Source organism: Electrona antarctica (assembly GCF_951216825.1).
Source record: "Electrona antarctica genome assembly, contig: scaffold_25, whole genome shotgun sequence".
In the NCBI taxonomy this organism is placed as follows: domain Eukaryota; kingdom Metazoa; phylum Chordata; class Actinopteri; order Myctophiformes; family Myctophidae; genus Electrona; species Electrona antarctica.
The window spans coordinates 4,489,247-4,515,812 of NW_027637034.1; the positions used below are offsets into that span (position 1 = coordinate 4,489,247).

Consider the following 26,566-nt stretch of genomic DNA (forward strand, 5'->3'; position numbering starts at 1 on the left):
TCACGTTCAAGTTCATGAATTCCCACGTAATGTGGGAATCCACGTAAATGCCTGTCCGCTCACGCCCCACTCACGTAACGTCACTTTATGAGCGTAAACGCCGTTGTGAATGAGGACCAATAACACACAATTTGGAACGAACTTCAGTTTAATTCATAAATATGTAGGCCTATTTAAAAATGTTAAACCATCGACAATGGTGTGTGTATAAACCAGGTCCGGCGCCACGAGGGGTCAAAGGGGGTACTTGACCCCTCAACCCGACCTCCTTGACCCCTCAAAAAAAAATTTTTTTAACACATGTTAATTCGGATCAACTGAATGTATGTGTCTGACATATGATTGTCTGCCATTGGGGGGAGGGTGCTATTGATGCAGTGGATCAGGGCAAGTGGCAAAGTGGGCTGTGGACTATTGTGGACACGCTGAAGAATGTATTCTCTGAGCACAGACTCAGTTCACTTAATGCGGTCTGCAGGTTAATATCAGAATACTGATATGTTATTGATTTCAGCTGTTACAATTCCAAACATGCAAACATGACCCACTTTAATTACTTCAGTCTATATTAGTAGCTTAATGACTAGTACTAGCCTTTTTTATGTCCAATATTTGCATTTCAGTTCATAATCATAAAGTTAACATAACATATAAATGTATTTGAAATTAAATAAAAAATATTACTTTTCCGGATTCCAATTAAAAAATAGGTGAAAGTAATTCAGGATTCCAATTTAAAAAAATAGCAAAAAAGCAGATCTACAAGCTCAAAATGCATCGCACTGCGACACGTTTTGAGCCCTTAGATCAGCTACTTTTGACTATATGCATTGTGGCCCTCTGGAGTGAGTTTGAAATATAGTGGCCCTCTCCATCATCAAAGTTGCCCACCCCTGCCCTATCCAATGTTGTTTTGTAGCCTACTGTGATGTTGGCAAATGGCAAGAATAGCACAGTAAAGATGATAATAATCTAATATGATGTGTGTAGTTCTTTATAGATCTAGCCTCTTAATTGTTATCTCAAAATGCACCAGATTGAAGCATTTTCATCGCAAATTTAAAGAAAAATCTGGAGCCCAGGGGGGGGAGCCCCCCCGGACCCCCCCTGGCGGGGCAGTGCTATCATTCCAATATTGCATATGACCAGCTGAGTCATAGAACTGACACTGCCTGCTTGATTTAGCAACACAATATGTTTTTTTTTAAATATATCATATTAAAACAAATCTCAATTGACCCCTCAGTCATTTTATCCTGGCGCCGGGCCTGGTATAAACAGAGTTACTGTATCATTTCATAGAGGTGTATACAAATTAATAATAACTTAATTTACCTCAGAAACTTCAAGCAATGGACCTTGGATATGGATTCCACTTTGTTAATCTGTTCAAAATGCTAATCTAATGAAACCATGGATACTTCTACTGTATACTGCATGAAGTAGGCCTACAGAAGAAAGGAGGGAATGGAAAGAACTGGATTAGCTGGAGTAAGAATAAAGGGAAAATGCTGCATAAGTATTACGGTATACCATGGCTCCCCCTACTGACAGTTTATGGTACGTACGCTCCAGTACTAGTGCGCATGTGCACACCCTTGTAGGGCAGCTGCCGCTAAAATCCACAGTATAAGCCTGGTTTGTTGAAACAGCACGTCGTCTCACTGTTGACACTTTAATATACCAAGAAAGCTAAATCGTTTCGTGGAAACAGTCGTCGTTAAGCAGCAGGAGGACGTTTGTTCTGCTCAACCACTGAAACACAGCAGGTAAGATGAACTGTTTCACGTTGTGTTTCATCCGTTTGTCTTTATTGACTCATCTCTAGATGGAGGAGTCGTATTGTTCTTATATCTGCTTGCTTGTTAATAAATGCTATAAGTAAACAACCAGTAGTTGTACTAGTAGCAGCAGCAGCAGCAATAATATAGGCTACATTGTTTGGTTGCATCTGCCACTATTATTAATGTAAGGTTGAAATGAAATGAAATGAAATGAAATGAAATGAAATGAAATGAAATCTATATTTACCCAGGGTATCTGGGCTAAGCTCAAGAACTTGTTTCCAGCCAGGCCCTGCTCATAGAACACATTTCATCGTAGTGGTTGATGCCTTGTTCAAGGGCATTTCAGCGGTGGTAATTTTAACGTGTCGGACGGCTGGTTCGAACTGGGAACCTTCCGGTATCTAGACCGCGCCGCTATCCGTTCGGCCACCGCTGCCAGGTTCCTACCGGTTACGTCAGTGTGTCCTAGTATTTCAGTGGTTATTTTATAGACTTGAGAAAAGATGGAAAGAGATTCGCAACAGATTCGCTCTTCCGGGCTCAATAGCTCAGGAATGAAACATTCCTAAATCACAAAAAATCTCATTCTTATCCTGATTAGATAAAGAACAAACTACAACTTGATTTGAATCCCAAAAAGCCAACCTCCGAGTTTAATAGATTATATGCATCTCAGCAGACGGTAAGATGAGCGGTTAGGGACCGTCTACAAAGTGCAACACCGAAAGTGAAAATATTCAATAACTTTATTTATATGCAGAGTATTACCACCAAATTTACATCACACGTCAATGGGGTACTTCTGATTGTACTACAGCATTTATTTGCGAAAAAAAAGGTACATTTATTTACATTTATTAGTGAATACATTTTCCCATTGACTTGAATAGGAACATCTAAAACTCCATTTCAGGTGCTTTTCTCTCGGAATTCGTATGGCCTACAGTCCAGAGGCCTACGCAACAAAATAATTACACAAGTTGGCCTCATGGTGGCGCTATAACAGACGACTTTACGTTTTGGCCTATAACTCTTGAACCATAGGTCGTAGAATAAAGAAATCGGTAACACTTGCTGACTATACGGAAAGTCAGCAAGAAAACATTACCTCATAGAGGCTACTATCATTAGTTAACCATGTTCCATTCGATTTCGAATGGATGCCTTGGCCTGGAAGAGAGGTCATCAGGTGGTCGCCAAACTTCTTAGAGTGTTTCAACCCTCAACCACTACACTCTCCAGTTGGCGGGTCAGCAGTGATTGGCCAAGTCACTGCCCCTCTCCTCCAGGCTTCCAGCTATAGACAAGTCCACGCAGGGGCACCCTGCACGCAGACATCACCGAGGCGCAACCAGCACCGGGACAGAGAGCCACACCCGGCCAACAGGGAAGTGCGAAAAACCTGCCGGCCAGGTGCAGCAAACCAGCGCTGTAATAGTGTAATTACTATAATAGCGTGATAGTGTAATTAGTGTAATAGTATAATAGTGTTAGAGTGTAATTAGGGTAATTGTGTAATAGTGAAATTATGGTAATAGTGTAATCAGTGTAATAGTGTAATTAGTGCAACTGCAAACCTTATTATGAACCTGCAAACCCTGTCCGTCCATCGGTTGGTCGGTCGGTCACGCCTCCATATATGGTCATGTCTCGTGATTTTGGTTAATTTATATCATACATTTTTTATCAATAACTTACCTCTTATGCATTGTAGCACCATGATGATCCCCATCGCCACTAGGGGGCTCCCCCTGGTCTTACTACAGAACTTAGTGTGGTAAAGTTTAATTTTGGTGAATTTGTATGTGGAATCTTGCTCAATAACTTACATCCTATTAAGTGTAGCTCCATGAAAATCCCTATCACCACTTTGGGGCTGCCCCTGGTCTTACTACAGCACTTAGTTTGGTGAAATATAAATGTTTCTAATTTTGTTGATTTATTATTTTACGTGAAGTAAGACCAGGGGGAGCCCAATAGTGGCGATGATCAAAATTCCCAAACAATTACAAAAACATTTATTTTTACCAAATGTGCTGTAGTATGACCAGGGGGAGCCCCCTAGTGGTGATAGGGATTATCATGGTGCTACAATGTGTAAGAGGTAAGCTATTGATAAGAAGTGACGATAAAAATTAACCAAAATCACGAGACGTTCTCATAGTAATCTGCGACCTATAGTCGCATTTACACTAATTACACTATAACACTAATTACACTATTACATTTATTACACTATTACACTAAGTACACTATTACCCTAATTATACTATTACACTATTACACTTATTACAGCTATTACACTAAATGGGTCAGTCCAAAAATGACCCATAAAGCACCAGGGAGACCTCCGGAGAGACCCCTACCCGCCTTTGAGCACTCATCGTGGCCATATAATTGAGGAAATTGGCCCATGGGGAGTCAGGACAACCAGGGACGACCTCCAGAGAGACCGAGTCTGCTCACTAACCCTACCCGCGGCACCCGCCTATGAGCACTCATCGTGGGCATATATTTGGCTGATAAAAGTAGATCTATAAATTAAACCATGAAAGCCATGACACATGGTTAACTCGATGAAGTAATGTTTAACTAATGCTTAACACAGCCGACGCGAATCGCGTATCAATACGTTATCAATTAATCAAACGTCGGGTGCGGATCACGTATCAATACGTTTCAATCACTTTTTTATAGCATACTTTCATTCATCTTTTTACCCACCCGGACAATGAAGAACCATCGCCCTATCATTGCTGCTTAGTCCCGCTCACGTGATCAGAAAAAAAAACAAAAAAAAAAAAAACCCCTCCCCTCCTGAAAACAGGAGGGCGGGCCGCTTTACGTGTAGAAGCCAGTGTAAGCGCCCATGCCGATGTGTGAAAAGAATCAAATTTCACCTAACCTCGCCTCACCAGGCTTTCCACCTCGGCTCGGACATTTGATTCCCCCCTCCCCTCCTGTTTCTCCAGGAGGAGGATCTTGCGAGGGGGTACATGCTCTCCTCTGTCTCTCGGAAAAAAACATGATGAACGCTGAACGGAACGCTGCCAGATCGGCATTGCAAATGCATAACATCTGCAACACACATGGACAGATGCATGTTTCCTTCTTCATACTGTAGCGACCAAACGATCCCCGAGCCTACAATACTACGAACTAACCACAGTATCGAGGGGCCGCCACGACAAGACAGTGTTCCGTTGGTGGATCACGTATCGCCATGCAGAGCCGTCATAATCGGAGATCGCTCAGACGTGTGATTGTAACGCTTTTTTATTCATTATAATTGTAGTGATAAGACCGCAATGAACGCGTCGGGGACGTAATCGACCCGGGTGTAATGTATAACGAACTTTTCCGCGACCTAAACCGTGGTGTTGTCATCTGTGGAAGTCATTTTTTCCTTCTCGTCGACATCACAGCCGGGTGACGCTTTTTCCCCCCTCCATCGCCCCCAAGCTGCATGCCCATAGCCTGGCTTGGCCAGCCTCATAGCGGGGATTCACTGAAGATTCTTCCCCGGAGGAAACATCAGTGAACCCTCGCTATGAGTCTGGCCGTGCCAGGTTAGCATGCCCAGGCATGTTCCCCTACACTAGCTTGAAAAACAAAATCAGCTGATGACAACGCGTCTCACCGTTATACTATAGTTCTGAACCGAACGGTGGAATGGGACTTTTTATAGCCGTACGGATCAAGAAAGCATAGTTATGAAGGTTTATAGTCAGACATTGACAGGCAGATATAACAATAAACACAATAAATATGCTATACATCCTATACATCGAATGAAAGCCCTGAATGTGTACTTTTACGAGGAAAAGAGTAAACATTGATCCCATGTACAGTTTGTCATAAATTGGATACTGGGTGGATGCACATTGCGCCCACCAGATATAACTGCAGAGAAGACATGGTGCAACTCTGACAGAGTTGCACCACTCACTTCACATGGGTGTGATTTTTATTATTACTACAGTAGAAGTTTTTTTCTTATGAAAGCAGAGAGTCTTCTGTTTCATACGGTATATAGTATTTATATGTCGCTATAGGCCTTATTTTGTGAATATTGAGGAGTTCACGTCCATGTCTTCTCTGAAGTTATCTGGTGGGCACAAGCTGCATTCAATAACCAATTACTGTCTAACTGTACATGGGATCAATGTTTACTCTTTTCCTCGTAAAAGTACACATTCAGGGCTTTCATTCGGTGTATAGGATGTATAGGATATTTATTGGGTTCAATTTTATATCTGCCTGTCAATGTCTCTGACTTTAAACCATCCATAACTCTGCTCGCTGTTCAAGATAACCACTTCCAGGCAAATGCAGGTGTTGCAAAAAGGTCAATATCTCCAGAATGGAACATGGTAAAATCAAAATGTATTTTTTTAATTGAAGTGGACAAGTTCAGCTTTCTTTTGATGTAGGCGTGTGATTCTCGCTATAAGAGAACATTTTACTGTGGGCCCCCGAACAAGGCCTTTGTGCAATGTTAAATGGCAGCAACATCCAAATAGGCCTGTTGAGATCTTCCAGCAATCAAAGTGTTAACTAATGTATTACTTAAGGGTTAGTTAATCATTATTTCCATATAGTCAGCAAGTGTTACCGAAACCTTTTTTCTACGACCTACGGTTCAAGAGTTATAGGCCAAAACGTAAAGTCTGCTGTTATAGCGCCACCATGTGGCCAACTTTGGCCTCAGGTTGGCCTCTGGACTGTAGGCCATACGACTTCAGAGATAAAAGTATACCTGAAATGGAGTTTTAGAGGTTCCTATTCAAGTCAATGCACCAACCATTGAAATCTTACCAACAAAACATTCTGTATTATTGTGTCAGTCATTCAGGTAATGCATGCCATTGAAAATTGTTTTCCTGTCTTGTTCATGATCTGCAAAATTAGCCTCAAACCCACTTTAACAATGAGTGCTGCCTGATGGAGGTGATTTCAGGCTATTCCACTATGACTCGCGTCCGCTTTTGTTATCCATCTTGTAAGCGTTGTAAGCGTTAATGCTACCAAGCTAAAATAAGGCCAATCCTTGCTCTAGAAAACGCCAATGTTCCAATCGCAATCACCAGATAATCATAAATGACCTCTGAACATCGGATAATAGTTCAAAACCACAGACAGTGGCGTTTCTGAGTGTGCATGTACACTTAAGTTAAGCATGATTTCTTCACTAATAGTAATACATGAATCCCATAATCTCACGATTCTTATTCTCCTGATTCACTTGATTTCAGACCAGTGTGTGGAGTCCAGACTGAAAAATGAACTCTCCAGACTCAGCCAAGGATATTTATATTAAACAGGAGGAACCTGAAGACCACCCACACCTCAGTAAGTTCCATGTGCTCTTCCTTTCTTTAATATTTTCTGTTCTTTAGGTCTGCCACAATGTCTTCCGCTGTCATCCACAGCAATTGAGAAGAAAAGGGTCCCACACACTGTCTTCACTTATAGAGCAGTAGTTTTATTCAGATGACAACGTTTCAGGGAAATTGGACCGTGCGGAACTAGGTTTGAGCTCTTCATTGGCCATTGATTTTGTTAAATTTAGGTCAAAAAGATGATAAAAACACGGAAAAACACGAAAATCTATGGGGGCCCTGCAAAATATACCGGCCCAGGGGCCCTGGTGGGGGTTAATTCGTCCCTGTTCGCATGGTTACCGGCTCCGACGCACCTGTCCTTGTAGCTGTGCACAAGGCCTTTTCTCTACAATCCACAGCAATTGGAAACGCAGCAGAGAACTTTATCAATGTGTTCAATTCATAAACTACGCAGTCAGTGAAATCTATGGTGTTAAAATGATGCTTCTAATAGTTAGGACTTGAGGGTAACGTGGATGCATGTGTGTTGTCAGGGAGTGTGTGTGTGTGTGTGTGTGTGTGTGTGTGTGTGTGTGTGTGTGTGTGTGTGTGTGTGTGTGTGTGTGTGTGTGTGTGTGTGTGTGTGTGTGTGTGTGTGTGTGTGTGTGTGTGTGTGTGTGTGTGGTGTGTGTGTGTGTGTGCCCGCCCATCCGTCACGCACTGACTGTTCTTTTGGGAACATGGCCGAGGCACATGGAGACGGGAGCGCAAAATGATCCTTAATTAGTAGGCCTATACAATCTGTACTCCTAGAGATTAGGCTATCCGATCATCATATCAAATTTGTATGCTACTATGCACATGTCAGCTATACAGTTTATAGATCATGCTTAAGCATGTGTTTAAACAAGATGAAGAAAGTCTCCAGCACTTGGATCCCTGCACACAGGGACATCCCTCCATGTTTACGCACAGACAGAGACAATACTCTGTACACTGCAGTGTTTTTACGTGTTTCCTTCAGCAAATTGATTAATGTGCTTATCTGACCATATTTCGATAAGGGCTTCGGTCTCCTCATTCGATCACGTCTATTCACGGTAAAGGGGACATATCGCTGTGTAAAATATCCCTTCTCCGTCTCCAACTTTACTCCTCATTCATCCGCCAGACCGCCACATTGTTTGCTTCATTTCCTTTATTTGATGCGATTGCATTCCCACCTGCACCGAATCGAAATCAAGTGTGATTGGAAGTGAAGCGAAACCCCCGTTTTTTTGGCGGAGTAGAATGCGGTTCTTTGATGTGCATTAGGATTCTAATGAGACTTCAAACGAAGCACACTTTCCGACAATGTGCAGCAGGATTCGTTTTAAACGCAGTAAAGCTTTCTGGTGTGAAGGCGACCTAAGTTGTAGCTTGCGGATGCAATTTACAATCATATGTTCAGCAAGAGTTCTGCCCTAAAATGTCAATTTAATTTTCTTTGGTAAGGTTAATAGAGTTGGTATTAGGTATTGCCTTTACCTTCTGCAGATATTAATGTTATATTCTCCACTAGGGTTCAAGTTCATAGGAAAGTCATTATTCAATTCCTTCATTTCAGACCAGTGTGTGGAGTCCAGACTGCAGGTGAAGATGAACTCTCCAGACTCAGCCAAGGATATTTCTATTAAACACGAGGAACCTGAAGACATCTCTATTAAACAGGAGGAACCTGAAGACATCTCTATTAAACAGGAGGAACCTGAAGACATCTCTATTAAACAGGAGGAACCTGAAGACATCTCTATTAAACACGAGGAAACTGAAGACATCTCTATTAAACAGGAGGAACCTGAAGACATCTCTATTAAACAGGAGGAACCTGAAGACCACCCAGACCATAGTATGTATTTTCACTATAAGATAATCTTGGCAAAAACAAATCAGGACAATGATAATATCTGGATAAAATAGGAACAAGAAACAAGTCCCCATGACTTTTTTTGTGTAATCCTTTTGGCCTAAATGTTTACTGTACCTTAATTACCCTAATCCAAAACTCGATGCTGAGTGCCAAGCGGGGAGACATTGGATCCTACCTTTATTGACCTGTTTCCTATAGCCCATACGTTTTTGCGTTTTGTGTTTTGTGCATAATTTCCTTTTGCTGTTTTGCAAGAGAAACATGAAAACAAGCACAAATGAAAATGGCAGATCTGCAAGCTCACAGCGACACATTGTGAGGTTGTACATTGGCTATTTATTTCAAAAATAGAATAGTTCATTTTCTAACGTACCATAATATAATTGCTCTGTGAGGCATTGTGATGTTGTAGATTGGCTATTTCCAGCAAAGAGGTTTAGTAGTAGAATGAAAGGTCAAGTTTGAGTCAAGTATTGATGGTTTAAACAGTGACAATACACATTAACATAAATCCAACACAACAGTAATGACAGTGCTGTCAAATAAGTCTATGACAGTCTATTTCAGTGTAATAGTCAAAATCCCCACATATGGGAAAGCCCCTATATATGATGCCCAGGTCTCGTGACATCATGTGACGCCATCAGGGATGGAGATTCCTGATGTCATAGTAAATGTGACCTGCTGTCGCAATTAAGCCCATGGAGATCACATCAATACTGGCCAGCAACTCTACCTCTGACCTCAAACCATTAGATCACCATATATGGATATATGTCAGAACCTGTTCATACCTGTCCATATGTTGATCCTTCCCCATCCCTCTTCAATGTCTCACCCTTGACATTTAAACTCTAGACGGGCCTGCCCCAGAGTTATTAATGTAGCTGCGCAAATGAAGGCCCGGCCCTACATGGGCCCTCATCAAACCCTGTACACTCGTGATACTGCCCCCACTGCCGATGCTGTTGATCTGACCCCCCATGCCAAAGCACCAGCGCTCGCCCAGCAGTCTGCTGTCACCCAGGCGGATATGTTGATCTGACCCCCATTCCAAAGCGCTAGCGCTCGCCCAGCAGTCTGCTGTCACCCAGGCGGATGCGTGCAAAGGGTGAGGTCGCTTCTCGCCCTCGGGCGTCTTACTGGTATTAAAGATAATTATTGTATTATAATATTCTGGGGAACCCGTCAAACCACCTTACTGTTACTGAGAACAACGGTCTAATAATATCCATTATAATTATATAGATTGAATAATTTTATAGTCAGTAGTTTAATAATTTATTTTAACATTGTTTGAATGCATTTTACAATAGTGACTGCATGATTAAGTAAAGTGATCCTTGATATTGTATTGTATTGCCGTTTAAATGTTGTAGTTTGGGGTGCCAGACGGCTTTTCATCCGACAATATTTGAGGGTTAAATACCGTAACTCTCAGAACATGGGTGCATGTATTAAACCATGCACCCATAACTGTACAAATCACACCAAAAATGTAAATTCACAGCAATGGTTCACAGTCCAACAGAAAACTACACTGAGTCCTTATTTATAAATAATACGTCACAGGATTTATTTATAAAGTTCAGTTCACTTCAGTCTGTTGTAAAAACCAGCAACTAACTAACCCTGGTGCTGCAGACTCCGCTTGCAGCTTGAATGGCCCTCCTAAAGGCCTCACCGTGGGTGTGTTGGGCTTCCTCCTCACGGAATAAACAGGCTGGGGCGCCAACCCATACTGCTCCCGGGTGCCGTCTACATTCCGGCTTTCACCCGTCTCTCCGGTGGTCACCAGACTACTCCTGGTTGTTCAGTAAACCCTTATTGAATGATAAGTACAAGTTGTTTCTACTGGTGATTTCCACAGAGCATCACGGGGAGAGGTCTACAGTATCTAGAGAGATGGCCTCCAAAAGACATTCAACGTTGTCAGAGGAACAGCCAGAGGTGGACCAGAGACGTGTACAGTTTGATGCGAAGATGCAACCTGCAGTAAAGTTGTACCGTATAGGTATGTGCTGTTTTGTTTACTTACATAAAGGGATATTTCACTTTCAAAATAATTGTGGGTAATGTCATCGTCTACTCTGGACAGTTTTTAATTCGCTCAATTCAGTATTTAGATATTTTATATTCATTTTTATCAGACAAGCCCATTGTAACTTCAAACTCCATTTTAACCATCGTAGATACACAGAAAACACCCATCCCTGGTTCTAGTGATTGATATCTCATCTCGGAAAACTACAACAACTCTAGAACCCTATTTAGGACCATTGAGCTTGTCACCGGGGTCCCCAAACCCGCATTGAGGCATCCCCTGATCGCTGTGAACAATTCTTAAACTTTTGTATTAATAAGATCGACTCAATTAGGTCCCTGCTGGTCACTGCACAACCCTTTTTAACTGCCCTTTTGTGCAGCGGAGCGGATATTCCTTCTGTCACCCCCGTTGCTCCCCTCTGCTCTCTCGGCCAGATATCCCTTGCAAACCTCCACAAAACCATTGTCCATATGAAATCCTCCTCCTGCCCCCTAGATATTGTCCCTACTTCCCTTCTTAAGGAAATCTTTCCCACAGTTGGTCCCCATATACTATCTATCATTAACAGCTCCTTGTCCTCTGGATCTGTTCCCCCCTCTTTCAAAGTTGCACTAGTCTCGCTCCTCCTTAAAAAAACAAACCTTGACCCCTCTGTACTAACCAATTTCAGACCTATATCAAAATTACCATTCCTGTCTAAGGTTCTAGAAAAAGTTGTCTTCACCAAACTCATAGACTATTTAACCGAGAACACCCTCTTTGAAAAGTTCCAATCTGGTTTCCGTGCCATCCATAGCACGGAGACAACTCTCTTGAAGGTCGTCAACGATCTCCTTCTAGCCACAGACTCTGGGAACTGCTCCGTCCTAGTTCTCCTTGATCTAACAGCAGCTTTTGACACCATCGATCATGCAAAACTTCTCAACCGTCTTGAAATCAGCCTCGGCCCCCTACGTCCCAATATCAAACCTGCAGCCAGAAACCTGGGTGTCTTTTTGGACTCCGACCTCTCCCTGGAGAGTCACGTAAAAAAAGTTGTCCAGTCTTCATTTTTTCACCTTAGAAACATAGCAAAAATCAAACCCTTTCTCTCCCGCCCTGACCTCACCAAAGTTATCCACGCTTTCATTTACTCCCGTGTAGACTACTGTAATTCCCTATACTCTTGCCTCTCAAAAAAAATCCATCAGCCGGTTACACCTCATTCAAAAAGCTGCAGCTCGCCTCCTAACAGGCTCCAGAAAATTCGATCACATCACCCCTATCCTGGCCACCCTACATTGGCTGCCTGTCTCATACAGAATCAATTTTAAAATACTTTTATTTACCTTCAAAGCTAGATCCGGACTTGCTCCATCTTATATTTCTGACCTACTCGACCCCTACGAGCCAGCTCGCGAGCTAAGACCATCCGGCACAGCCCTTCTATCTATCAAATCAGGCTACAAAAAAACTGTAGGCGACCGGGCATTCGCTATCCGTGCACCATCTCTCTGGAATGCCCTGCCCCTAGAGATCAGGCTTGCCGAGTCTGTGCCCCGTTTCAAATCACTCCTTAAGACTCATTTCTACAAAGCTGCATTCGACCCCCTACCCTTGTGATTTGTGATTTTTATTTATTATTATTATTATGTTTTTTTTATTGATTTCTTCTGTTGTTGTTGATTTTGTGCATTATTGACAATGTATTTTATTCTATAGTCTGCCTCCTTGCTATGTCTTTATATATGTTTCTCTGTTAAAGCACTTTGTGACTGGTTCTTAAAAGGTGCTATACAAATAAAGCTTTATTATTATTATTATTATATTGTCCTTCCTTAGAGAGGGACAGCCATAGCAGAGAGCCCGTCTAGGAAACAGAATGTACCACAGTGATGTTGTTAGGTCTGCAGTGGGTCCCAGGACCCACGGGTGGGAGTCCTAATATAAATGGTATTTTTTTTTAGAAATTGTAATTGTTTGATATTATTATTATTATTATATATTATATTATTATACAAATCATGCATCAACTAAAGATTAAGACCTGGAGTCACCACTACACACTATGTATGACACAGTCAAAAATCATTGTATTATTGGAACATGTTTGTTCCAATAATACTTCCAACAACCAGTTTGAGTTTGTGTCAATTGTTTTCAGTTTTCTTTTTTCTTGCAGTGTAATTTTGTCATAACCTTCTGTTGAACACTTGTTACTTATTTGTAACTATTCAAATGCAACATTATAATCAATACAAACAAAAGATGTCTTCTAAAATCTATACTTGGACAAGTAAGTAAATGTTCTTGTCCAAATGACAAGTGGCTCAAAAATGTAATGTCAAGCCCTGAAAACTGTCTTTGATTAGAAATGGAGAAGATGATGTTCAAACATTAAAAGTTTTTCTCACTTTGTGTCTTTTTTCTAGTCGTCCCGCACCTCCCTGTGTGTAAAGAGGAGGTTTTCACTGAACAACCGGAGAGGAGCTCCAGTCTGGTCCAGGAGGAACCACAACCACCACAGATTAAAGAGGAACAAGAGGAGCTACTTCAAAGAACAATGGAGGCTGATAGGTCAACGTTGACATTACTAGCAGTGAAAAGTGAAGATGATCATGATGATGAAAACAGAGAGACAGAGCCTGTAGCCGGAACCTCAACTCGGCACATGAAAACACAAGCTGATGTAGAGGACTGTGGAACATCACAACCAACTGGTGATGACCAGCTCCTCTCGTCACACTGTTCTGAATCTGACACTGAAGACAGTGATGAGTGGCAGGAGCCCAGTGAAGGTCAGTCAACTTTAAACACACTGAAATCACACAAGACACAACATGTGGAAGGACAAAGATTGTCTTTGAGCAGCAAGCTGTCCAAGGACCTGAAATCATCAAAACAAACTCACTCCACGAGGAGCCACACAGGGAAGAAATGCTTTAGTTGTACAGACTGTGGTAAATGTTTTAATCGTAAGGAAGATCTGACGAGGCACACAATGATTCATACAGGGGAAAAGCCCTTCACTTGTACAGTTTGTGGTAAAGGCTTTATTCATAGTGGTGATCTAAAAAACCACATGAGGACTCATACAGGTGAAAAGCCCTTTACTTGTAACGTGTGTGGTAAAGGCTTTGCTCTGGGTGTTAATCTAAAAACACACATGAGGACTCACACAGGGGAAAAGCCCTTTACTTGTAACGTCTGTGGTAAAGGCTTTGCTCAGAGTGTTCATTTAAAATCACACATGAGGACTCATACAGGGGAAAAGCCCTTCACTTGTACAGTTTGTGGTAAAGGCTTTATTTGTAGTGGTGATCTAAAAAAACACATGAGGACTCACACAGGGGAAAAGCCCTTTACTTGTAACGTGTGTGGTAAAGCCTTTGCTAGGAGTGCTACTCTAAAATCACACACAAGGACTCATGAAAGGGGAAAGCCCATAGATACATGAGGACTCATACAGGGAGGAAACCCTTTAGTTGCAGTTAGTGCCAAATGCTTGGGTCAAAATGCACATCTGAGGATAATGAGGAGGAATCATACAGGGAAGAAGTGGTTAGTTGTAATAGTAATAAATGCACATTTTCCCCATGAACCCATTTGAGTTGACACATGATATAACATCATTCATTCTATTCCAGGATGACAATGACAGATGATAGATACTAAAGCAGTGGAATCGCATAATCTGACAATAGAGCGTCACAGTCCCCCCCATTTCAGAACGAAGAGGGCACCAAAAGATAAGTTCCCATTAATTTCCCCATAGACATGATGTATATTTTGATAGCTTATGCCTCTCAACATATGTCATAATTGTACACATAACACTTCAGCCTAGAGGTCACATGCAGGGAAGCCTGAGTGAGTTCATCTAGGATAGCAAATCACTAAAGATGGCCTAGGGACAAAGCTTACAACAGCTGTGAGTTCTTCCTGTCATATATAGTGGACAGTGACTTTTACCACTCAGGAATCCTTTTACAAAAGGACCTCTGCTGTGGTAACTTGCTGAACCTGTCGTAACTTGTTGACTGAGAGGCAACAGAGCCTTAAGCACACACACACACACACACACACACACACACACACACACACACACACACACACACACACACACACACACACACACACACACACACACACACACACACACACACACAGAGAGAGAGTAAGTGAGAGACAGCAGAGAGATACAAGGGGGGACCTAGGCGCTCTGCCGGGGACGAAGGCCTCAATATGCTGTAACTATGGAACGATGATATCTGTAACCTGTCTGTAAAACTGACCAATAAATGGAAAGAAGGATATGTGCCTGCTTGGATCTCCTATTCATTTCAACAGCAACTTCACAAAGGAATTAGGTAATGTCCACAGAACCCTGTAGAAAAGTGACATCACATATCAAAGCGTATTTATTTAAAGACCTTTTAAGCCTTGGATAAAACCAACTCAGATTGTGACAAATCATGACAATGACAACAAATGTTGGTCCGGACAAATAATTAGAAATAATAAAAACTCAAAGTGTTACCCTCCCCTTTTTTTCTTCTAATTTGTTTGGCCCAATTATTTTTTGTTTATTGTTATTATTTGTCACCATCCGAATTTAAAGACCACCACAATTTAGTTTATTGTTATCTTTTTGTATGTAAAACCTATATAAACATGGCAGAGAAAGTTTTTGTCTTTGGTAGATTATTTCTCTATGGTAACACTGTTTAATTATACCGTTGGATGTTTCAGACGTTATACCTTTATACGTTTGGAAACTCAAAACAATTAAATGGCAACAGAAGGTTTGGCATTGGCAGAGATTTGTCACATTTGTTGTGGGTGTATCCCACACATACTAGCATGTTCATTGTCAGCGTGTAGATTCATAAACCAAGTGTGATGCTATGTTAACACATTTTCCTGCACATTAGATTTGTTTCTTCAGTATTTTGTTTCTTTCTGTTCTTTTTTTTCAGGATTTAGAAAGTGAAAGTGGTTAAATGTGTCTGTGTTTTATAAATATTGAACCAATGTTAAAAGTACTAACAAGAGCTTGTGACTAAATACATAACTATTTTGCGTCTGTTGGAATGAAGGTTCTTTCATATTCTGCAAACTGCCTACAACTGCTACAGTTTTTCTCATTTTTATTTTATTTTTTTCTTTAACCTGTACTACCTATACTCAAGGTATTATTATTATTATTTTAATTACATCCATTATTATTATTTGTTATTATTATTGTTATAATTATTTGGGGTCAAGTCCGATGGGGTAAGATCCCTTATTGTTCGTACAGCAACGCAGATCGGCTGAGGCTGCCAAAACTTGCAGTTCTGGCTTAACTGTGCAGTCGTTTTTTGCTAAACTTGGCAATATGGTAGAGGGCTATGCTACTTTAAATGGTGAGGCCCACAACCATTGGCCAAAGGGTGGCGCTTTAGCACTCAAGTGAAAATTTGAATATAAAAAAGGTATAGCCCATGAACCTGACAGTCAGCGGACTCCCTCTTTACCAAGCATTTCCACCTTGTAGGTTCTGCCTCGCGTAGAACATACACGCCCGTTTAATCTAACGTGATGATGTTTATGGTCGCTATCGGAACACGTTACTAACATGTTTCAAATGGACAGATCTACAAGATAACAGCGTGTCTGTTGTGCACCGCGTTACACTTGTAGATCAGCTTATTTTGGCAAGCAAGCCCCTATACGATGGATCCACTTGTTAATAAAGTAGCAATCTGTAGGATATCCTTTTTCTCACGTATAATGAGAAAGAAGTTAATTGATTTAAGTTTGACCTCAAGACTAAAGGCTAATACAACTTGGCAAGAATATTATAAAAGCCATTTATATTGAACAATTGCTCAATCATTCCCTTTTGCAGATGTAGTGTTTCGCAGGTAGTGGGGATTGAACCCCAGTCTCCCACTCGCCAGACCGACACACAACCTGTTGTGCCAACAGGGCTGAGCCTGATTGGCAGGGCTGTTGTGGGCCGGGTCTTGATATCTTTCATCAGAGCTTATGATTATTATTTGATTAATAACATATCACTGTCGTATGTCGGAATGACTGGGGAAATGGATCAAATCTGGACACACAACACAGCTATAATTTCTTTGTCAGATTTCTTTGTCCACTGATGCGTTCTTGTGATGATATGTCGTCATGAAATATTAAATGATTCACGGGCCATTTGGAGTTACCGAGGCATGCATGTCTGGCGTTCATGTTGTGATCAATATACAGTAGCCTACAGTATAGCCCTATTGGCCCCACAGCCGATCAGCCTAAGTTTTAAGCCATGCTCTGCAAGCCAGCTCTCCTCCAAAGGTGAGATATGAGCAGGCTGCCTCATTGGGAACAGATGCACGACCATTTTGTCGTGGTATTTATATAAGTCACACATTCTACAAGCTTTGAACTGAGCAGATTGAGCAGATTGGCAAAAACATCTTTAAAATGGCCACATTTTGCATTTATTTCACCATAGTAAATGCTACTTTCATGGACTGAAGAGGGCAGTTTTTTTACAGACGGGTAAAAGGGCAGGGGCTGAAGCCTATGCACGTGCCTTCCTTTTCTTAGCGGTCACCAGCGGACCTAGAATACAGTACGACATGAAGTGACCACATTTATACTCCTGTTCACTGTGAGAAGTGTTTTGGGGGTCTTCTCCTGGCTGGCAGGCCGGCCGGAGGATTGACATTAAAGATGTGGATTGATCCATCATGACATGCTGTGGTCTCACTCTTTCTACCAACACCTCTTAGTGCGGCGACACATTCCCGTGATGATGTTAAGATGTGATCTTTATTGTCTGTATATATATAAATGATAAACCCTTATTCTGAAGTGCCACACCGGAAGTACCGGATATTCCTGTTACCCAATGTGTATATAATGACGCTGCTAATAAAGATGCTCGAGTTATTATGGTCACGAGCTGAATGTAAGTGCTGAGTCCTCATTATTTTCCTCCGTTATGTTTGTTTATTCCGACTAGCTCCAGGCTATCTAGACTAGTCCTTATCGCTGTAATGGCAGCTCTGCTAACACAGTCTATACAGACTATCTGGTATTTTTGTAACCTCCAAAAGAAAAACAAGAAAAAAATATATTATGAGACCATCACTGCGTCAAATGTAATTCAATTCTTTTTAAATTTTACAGAAAATATACAATATTCAAAATTGGCCAAATCGTCACCTATCTAAGAAAGGATTAGAAATTAATTTCCACAAGTTATTAAGGGGCCAAGCTAAATGGCCTATGGTCCCTTATTGTAGTTGTCTGTTTTTAAGGGGCCGCCCCCGAAGTGCCTGGCCCCTTAAAAACAAAATTGCATTTCTGGCTTAACCGTGCAGTCGGTTTTCGTGAAACTTGGCAATATGGTAGAGGGGTATGCTAAACGGTGAGAACGCAAAGCCACGGCCATTGGCCAAAGGGTGGCGCTATAGCACTCAATCAAAAATGCAAAATTTGAACAGGTATAGCTCCGTTTGACCGTCAACAATAAAACTTGGATAGACATATGCGTCTCCTCGTGTCGAACAACTTTCGTGTTCTGACTTTTGACCTCTGACCCTGGCTAATGCTGCATTCACATGGAATCAGTCAAGCAGTAGATGGCAAACCGTAAGTCATTTTAGTGGACGGGAGCAGGACGTTAAACGGAACAGGATGGCACGGCAGCCTGGCAGCCAGTTCAGGTGACGGTAGCGGCAGACGGCATCAATGTTAAAATATTTAATATTTTTACCGTGCCGTCCAGCAGGTTTTGCCGTTTGCCGTCTACCGCTTGCCCGATTCCATGTGAATGCATTAGATCACCCACTATTTTGAATTATACATATTTTCTTATGTCAGCGCTCCAGGCCAAACCATGCCGTTGTTTTTCACGAAATGTGGCAATATGTTAGAGGGATATGTCACCCTGCTTAGACACAAAGCCCACAACCATTGGACAAAGGGTGGCACTGTAGCACTCGATTGAAAATCAGGCATAGCTCATGAACCACCAGCTGATAAACCACCAGTAATAATTACTAGGTAATTAGTACTAATACATAGATAATAATTTAGACTACCTGATGTTGGTGTCCAGTTATCGGTGGTGGACAAAGTAGCCTACGTATGCTCAAGTATTCCTTTTAATGACAAATTAGTGAAATTACAAAGTACTTTTTCCATTTAATATCAATGCATCATGGATTCAAATTGTCAAAAGTGTGCAAATAGCCTGCCCGCCCTGCCCTGCCCTGCCTGCCTGCCCGCCCGCCCGCCCGCCGGCCTGCATTCCTATAGGCCTTTGCTTCCCACAGGTCCTGAGCAATTGCCAATCAATTGCCTGGCCAGTGGTCCCAGTGTGTTCTATATCTGTTGTATTGTGTTTTATATGGACATAGTGTTGGGTGCTGGCACATATGCACACATGGCATCAACGCATGGTGCTGTGTTCTGTGTTCTTTCTTTTATCTGTATTGTATTGTATTGCATTGTATTGTACTGTATGTGTCATTGTATGTTCAGTTTTACTACCATTTTAAGAGCCTGCTCAGGGACTACAGATGTAAATAAGCTTATGGCTAACTCTGGCACATTTACATGGAAGTGAAAACTGAAATGTTGATTAATGCATTGTCCCTGTCAAATAAATAAATAAATAAATAAAGGGCTGGGAGTTGGCCGGCCTAACTCAATTAAATTAAATTTATAGGAGCTTTATTGGCATTTGAAAACATAAACACAAACGTTTACATTGCCAAAGCAAAAGTGGAACAAAACAATCAAGATAAAACAATACAATAAACATGTAAACAGAGCTGTGTTATATTAACACTTTGAGTAATACTATCTTGTGAGACTATAAAAGATTGTGCATTTTCTGTCAGAGATAGTTAGCCTATACATCCGAGACGTTTTATACTTTTGAAAGTTAACACCAGTATTTAAATGTTTTAAACATGTTATAGGCCTAAACATTTGGTGGTTTTCAAACTCTCCTTGGGTGATTGTAATCCGTGCAGGGAAGTACATGTCTCTGATGTCTTGGTACAGTGGACAGACGGTTAGGAAGTGTAGCTCAGTCTCTACCTCGTTTTGTGTGCAGTGTGTGCATAGTCTGTCTTCTCTTGGGAGCCAGGTCTCTCTCTCTCTCCTTCCATGAGAGCAGCAGCATTTGTTTGCTCCATTCAACACCCTACATTACATTTACCACACATCCACTCACTTACACTACTGATCTACTGATTAACACAAGCCACTTAATACTTTAGTATTGTTTGATGCATATGTTTATTATATTGTAAATAAATATTGGTTTGTGCACTTTTAAACAGCTGTGTGTCTTCCTCCTTTGTTATGGCCCAAGAGCCAGGTCATAACACTATCTATTTATCTATCTATCTATCTATCTATCTATCTATCTATCTATCTATCTATCTATCTATCTATCTATCTATCTATCTATCTATCTATCTATCTATCTGACAGGTACACACCTCCACCACCAGGGGGCGAAAGGCATTAAGGCAACAGTGCCTGGATTCTTTATTGCGCATGCGTGAAAACTTTGACCCGGTCGGAAGTACTTGTTTGCATCACGTGGCCACGCCAGTTGTTATGTTTCCACGGTAATGCTGTTGAACAAACATGTTGTCGTGCCTCTCGGGAATTGTTGATATTTGTGCCTTTATTACACATTCTATATTACAGTAGGAACAGAAAGCTTGGTGGAAATGTCTCCTAAAGGAGGTGAAAAGCGTCAAATGGAGTCTGTACGACTGAAGATAAATGAACAGCTAGCGTCGGTGGGAGAGGAGATATTGTTTGTTGTGGACAAACAGCGTGGCGCTGCTGATGTTTGTAGTGTGGAGCTTAGCGTCAGAGTGTTTGTGTTGGAGCGCCTCAGCGCGGTGGGAGAGTTCATGGTCAAACTCTTCCAGAGAGAGATGGAGACACTAGAAACTCTGCTAAAGAAACAAAACAAACGGCTGGACATTGATTTTGATATGGACATCGATCTACACACTGCAGGTTAGTAGACTCTGAACAACACCAGCTTAGCTACAACTAGCATTAAGCTAGCTGAACTGAACTACATTTACCAGTAGTTATACTAGCCCTAGAATGTCTGTGAACGTACATAAATTACATATATTCCTGTATAAACAGCCAAAGATCGGATGCCTCCGCTCCCAGTGAGCAAGGAGACATGGGTTGCATAAATGTGCTCTGCGCTCCGTTTGTACTCACCCAATAAATAATTCCAAAGACGTGGAGTGAGATATTGTCCTCTAGTTTCACATCCATGTAAAAGTTCTCAGGGCGAGGGGTCCGGAATGACAGCTGGACTTCCATTTATGACAGTCACTGGCAGGGCAGGGTTTTTTGCTGCAGCCTAGGCTCTAGCCCGTCTCCGGACCCCCCGGGTTGAGCTCCTTTGGACCCCTAACCCATAGGGTCCGTTCCCTTCAAGCGACGTGCTCATTTCAATACGCAGGCAGACTTACCAGCCCCAACGGGCACTGTTTTTTTTGCAAATCTAAGCTAGCAAATATAAGACTTCCGGTGGACGATCTCTTAAAAATAAGAGTACCCTCTAGAGTATTGAAAAAAAGAATAATTTGCACATTAAAACTATAAATTAAGCATTTAAACGATGCTATAGGACACACATTATGTTTCTGTGTAAAAATAAATAATGTAAAGATGTAAAGATAAGTAATTAAAAAGTTATCTAAATGGATAAATGCTATTCACTGGAGTGCATGGACTTTATAAAGTGGACGCTGGACAAAAACCCCTGCTATGTATCGACTAGTGTGACATATGCACATGTCCGGGGAGAACTCCTCTACAACACCACACTGTCCGCTAAGCAGCAGAGGTGTAAAACAAAAATTGGCACGCCATACAGCGAGGTCAGAGAAAAAAAAAATCCCATTTCCAGACTAAAGTGGACGCTGGACAAAAATCCCTGCTATGTATCGACTAGTGTGACATATGCACATGTCCGGGGAGACCTCCTCTACAACACCACACTGTCCGCTAAGCAGCAGAGGTGTAAAAATAAAATTGGCACACCATACAGCGAGGTGAAAGGTAAAAAAATATCCCATTTCCAGACTAAAGTGAACTAAAGTGGACACTGGACAAAAATCCCTACTATGTATCGACTAGTGTGACATATGCACATGTCCGGGGAGACCTCCTCTACAACACTACACCGTCCGCTAAGCAGCAGAGGTGTAAAAATTAAATTGGCACACCATACAGCGAGGTGAAAGGTAAAAAAATATCCCATTTCCAGACTAAAGTGAACTAAAGTGGACACTGGCCAAAAATCCCTGCTATGTATCGACTAGTGTGACATATGCACATGTCCGGGGAGACCTCCTCTACAACACTACACCGTCCGCTAAGCAGCAGAGGTGTAAAAATTAAATTGGCACACCATACAGCGAGGTGAAAGGTAAAAAAACATCCCATTTCCAGACTAAAGTGAACTAAAGTGGACACTGGACAAAAATCCCTGCTATGTATCGACTAGTGTGACTAGCGCCGGAACTGGCTATCTGCGCGTCAGTCCCTACGTCCTGCCTCTGTCGCAGGTAGCCAGCCACGGTGCTGGAGGCGGATCACACACACAGCGCAGCACACGCGTTGGAGAGGGTAAGTCTGCCTGCGTATTGAAATGAGCACGTCGCTTGAAGTCGATGGGAACGGACCCTATGGGTTAGGGGTCCAAAGGAGCTCAACCCGGGGGGTCCGGAGACGGGCTACCTAGGCTCCAGAGTCAGAGGCACGGCGCGCGGAGTGCCTTTTTAAATGCATTCTCTGCAGCTGTAAGAAATGAATTAATATCAAACCGAAAGAGCGTGTTTCATAAGGGCGTATTACATTCTAAAATACAAGTGTAGGTTACATTAATGAAAAACACATCAGTAAAATAATGTCGGCATCGGTGCCAAAAATGACGGATACATCGGTGAGACCGATGTCGGGCTCTACTCACAACACCTTGCTCTGCGAGGCATTGTGAAGAGACTCGAGACATCTTTTAAACGATGGTTATCCTGACAAAACGAATGGGAGAATAAATGTCATCTTTTCGTTGACAAAAGCACTTTGAGTTGCTCTGCTGATGCTACCTTCTCTCTCCTCCTTCTGTCTGTGTGTAAAGAGGTTTCATCTGAATATGAGGAGAGGAGATCCAGTCTGGTCCTGGAGGAACCACAACATCCAAAGATTAAAGAGGAACAACAGGAGAGGAGATCCAGTCTGGTCCAGGAGGAACCAACCCTCCACAGATTAAAGATGAACAGGAAGAGGAGACTGGTGAGTCAACTTTGACATTACTACGTAGGAATATGTGGTGCAATACTCTCTCAGGTAAAACAAATTCATATTGTATTAATATTATTCTAACAAGACTAAAGGGTCATTCAGCAACTGTAATGATAAAAATATAGTTTGGTAACTCATGGTCCCCTAAAAGACAGACACACATAATGTTGTTTCCGCTTGTGCCACTACAAAAGTATAGCACAACAAGTTTGAACCCATAAATTCCATAATCATGTTTAGCTATTAACACTCTTGGCGCCAAGGCCAGATTCGAGCCATGTATGTTATGCCAAGGGGTTTCTTAGAATCTGGAGACATATCTGAAGAATTATAGAATATTCTCAGTTTCACAATATCTTAAAAGAAGCATTAACATGTCTGCTATCATGGAAAAAATAAACTGAGTTGATCAAATGTACCGGTATGAAGCTGTAAGCAGCTGAATACAGCCGGTTTTCACCCAAAACAGCACTTTGGAAAAAGAGCATTTTAGTGAAACAAAGTACTTTCAAAGTACTTTCTACTAGGACTACATATCGCTGACATATCTGAAATTAAACCTTATGGTGTCGACTATAATAATAATTCAAAAAAAAAAAAGCTTCTCACATTTTCCATTATATAGATATGAACCTCAGATTATAGCATGGTTTTTCAACTGATGGATGTATTTAGTGACACCGATCCATCTTCAACTCCAAAATGCAACATGATATAAACTCACTTTTTGTGTGTGATTCAGACAGACATTCCAGGGTATTTTTTAAATATATATATTATGTTCACATGGTCCGACCAGTACATTCTCTGTGGATCCATGTTTCTCAAAATTCTGTTTATGACAAAAACCTAGTTTCAAGAAACATGCATCCAAAAGTTAGTTTCTATCATCTTCCATTTTGGAGTTATAAGCAGTTTTATAACGCTTCGTCCAACCAAATATCTGGGAATAGTGTGCAGAATAGACAGCAGGCATAACTATGATGTGAACTGTGAATGCCAGTCCCTTTTTATTTCCACCACACCTCAGATCAATCAATCAAATTGACTTTTGACATTATAATATATAAATATATACACAGTTGTGCAATCATTTCTAGTAGCAAACAGTTGTATGTAGTGCAAACAGTGCAAACTGTATGTAAACCTGAGCTTTACAGTATTCAAAAGGCGGGACAAAAGTAATTCAAGTACATTTGGTAGTTGGGGTACACCCACCTCCTCCCAGGCCCGCCCAGGCTGTGCCGTAAAGGGGATCTCGGTCGGCTGTCACCTGACACTAGACCACCCCGGAGTTGCAGACTCCCCATCTAAGACAGGAATACACAAAACCATAAAATAAGTAAATGTATGAAGCTAATTTCACCCACTTTTGTTTTTACTGTAACCTGTGATGACTAAAAACTATAAACACGATTTTGTTTTGTGCATTATCTTACCTGTTTCCATGGAAACAGCAGCATAAATAGCAGCCTCAATAGCATCCGCAGCAACAGCAACAGCAGCAGTAGCGGAAGGCTGTTCAGTGGACATGTCGGCCGACATGTCTGTAAATGTAAAACAATTTAAATCAATCAATTTAGTACTACTATCATAGAAAAGACATAATCTGGTGTAAAATAAATACATAGAAATGCAGAAACAGTATATTGTCTCAGTAAACTATAGGATCATATAATGCAGAGAGACAGTGTAGTGCCTCAGTAAACTATAGGATCATAGAATGCAGAGAGACAGTGTAGTGTCTCAGTAAACTATAGGATCATAGAATGCAGAGAGACAGTGTAGCGTCTCATCTAGCGTCTCAGTAAACTATAGGATCATAGAATGCAGACTATTTATGTTTGTATCTGTATTATGTCAGGATTTCATCCTGTGCTGGAAATCTTTTCAATACATTTCAATGAAATTTCAATAAATGTGTTCCATGCTCCGTTTGTACTCGCCCAATAAATATGTCCAAAGACGTGGAGTGAGATATTGTCCTCTAGTTATCCATGTAAATGTTCTGGCAGAAAACTCTTGTTTATTCAAATATGTCATAAAATTGTGTCCATATCGTTCCAGTTTGCACACCTATGTGAACCCCCCCAGGAAACTGTCAAGAAATAACATACAACGTACATGCACCACTGGACCACTCAAAGGGTTAAGTGATCTGTCCAGGAAGGTTCTAATCATCAATCAGCACCAGACACTTCATTCAGGAGTGGTGGATTCTTGAGCCACAATGGTTCTGTAGGCTCCACCTGGGCAACGGTGGTTCTGTAGGCTCCACCTGGGCAACGGTGGTGCTGTAGGCTCCACCTGGGCAACGGTGGTGCTGCTGGCTCCACCTGGGCAACGGTGGTGCTGTAGGCTCCGCTTGCAGCTTGAATGGCCCTCCTAAAGGCCTCACCGTGGGTTTGTTGGGCTTCCTCCTCACGGAAGACACAGGCTGGGGCGCCAACCCATACTGCTCCCGGGTGCCGTCTACATTCCGGCTGTCACCCGTCTCTCCGGTGGTCACCAGACTATTCCTGGTTGTTCAGTTGTTCAGTAAACCCTTATTGAATGATAAGTACAAGTTGTTTCTACTGGTGATTTCCACAGAGCACCACAGGGAGAGATCTACAGTATCTAGAGAGATGGCCTCCAAAATACATTCAACGGTGTCAGAGGAACAGCCAGAGGTGGACCAGAGACGTGGACTGTTTGATGCGAAGATGCAACCTGTAGTAAAGTTGTACCGTATAGGTATGTGCTGTTTTGTTTACTTACATAAAGGGATATTTCACTTTCAAAATAATTGTGGGTAATGTTATCGTCTACTCAGGCTTTTGTGACAGTTTTTAATATGCTCCATTCAGTATTTAGATATTTTATATTCATTTTTATGAAGTTCCCTTCCTATACAACCCCATTGTAACTTCAAACTCAATTTTAACCATCATAGATGCACAGAAAACACCCATCCTTGGTTCTGGTGACTGTAATTGTCCTTCTGAATACGTGTTTTTTTTTTTGGGGGGGGGGGGATACTCGCTATTCACTCGCATGTATATCATTCTAGTTTTTCTAGTGGCCTTTAGAGAGGGACAGCTGAATGGGTATAGAGCCCGTCTAGGAAACAGAAGGTACCACAGTGATGTTGTTAGGTCTGCAGTGGGTCCCAGAGCCC

General features: G+C 41.7%; 1 protein-coding gene across 4 annotated transcripts in view; it reads left to right on the plus strand.

Moving 5' to 3' along the window:
• The first annotated feature begins 1,666 nt into the window (after positions 1 to 1,666).
• The window catches only part of LOC306919471 (uncharacterized protein), a 30,539-nt gene continuing 5,639 nt past the window's right edge, over positions 1,667 to 26,566 (plus strand). For 2 of the 4 annotated variants that reach the window (XM_079532241.1, XM_079532240.1), the window contains exons 1-3: positions 1,667 to 1,769; positions 7,043 to 7,139; positions 8,718 to 8,999. In XM_079532241.1, the coding sequence (XP_079388367.1) occupies positions 7,070 to 7,139; positions 8,718 to 8,999 (352 nt within the window). In that variant the 5' untranslated portion in view covers positions 1,667 to 1,769; positions 7,043 to 7,069. Of the gene's footprint in view, positions 1,770 to 3,141; positions 3,201 to 7,042; positions 7,140 to 8,717; positions 9,000 to 10,890; positions 11,035 to 13,478; positions 15,683 to 26,566 lie in introns of those variants that run through there. The other 2 variants (XM_079532238.1, XM_079532239.1) reach the window with 2 other exon arrangements.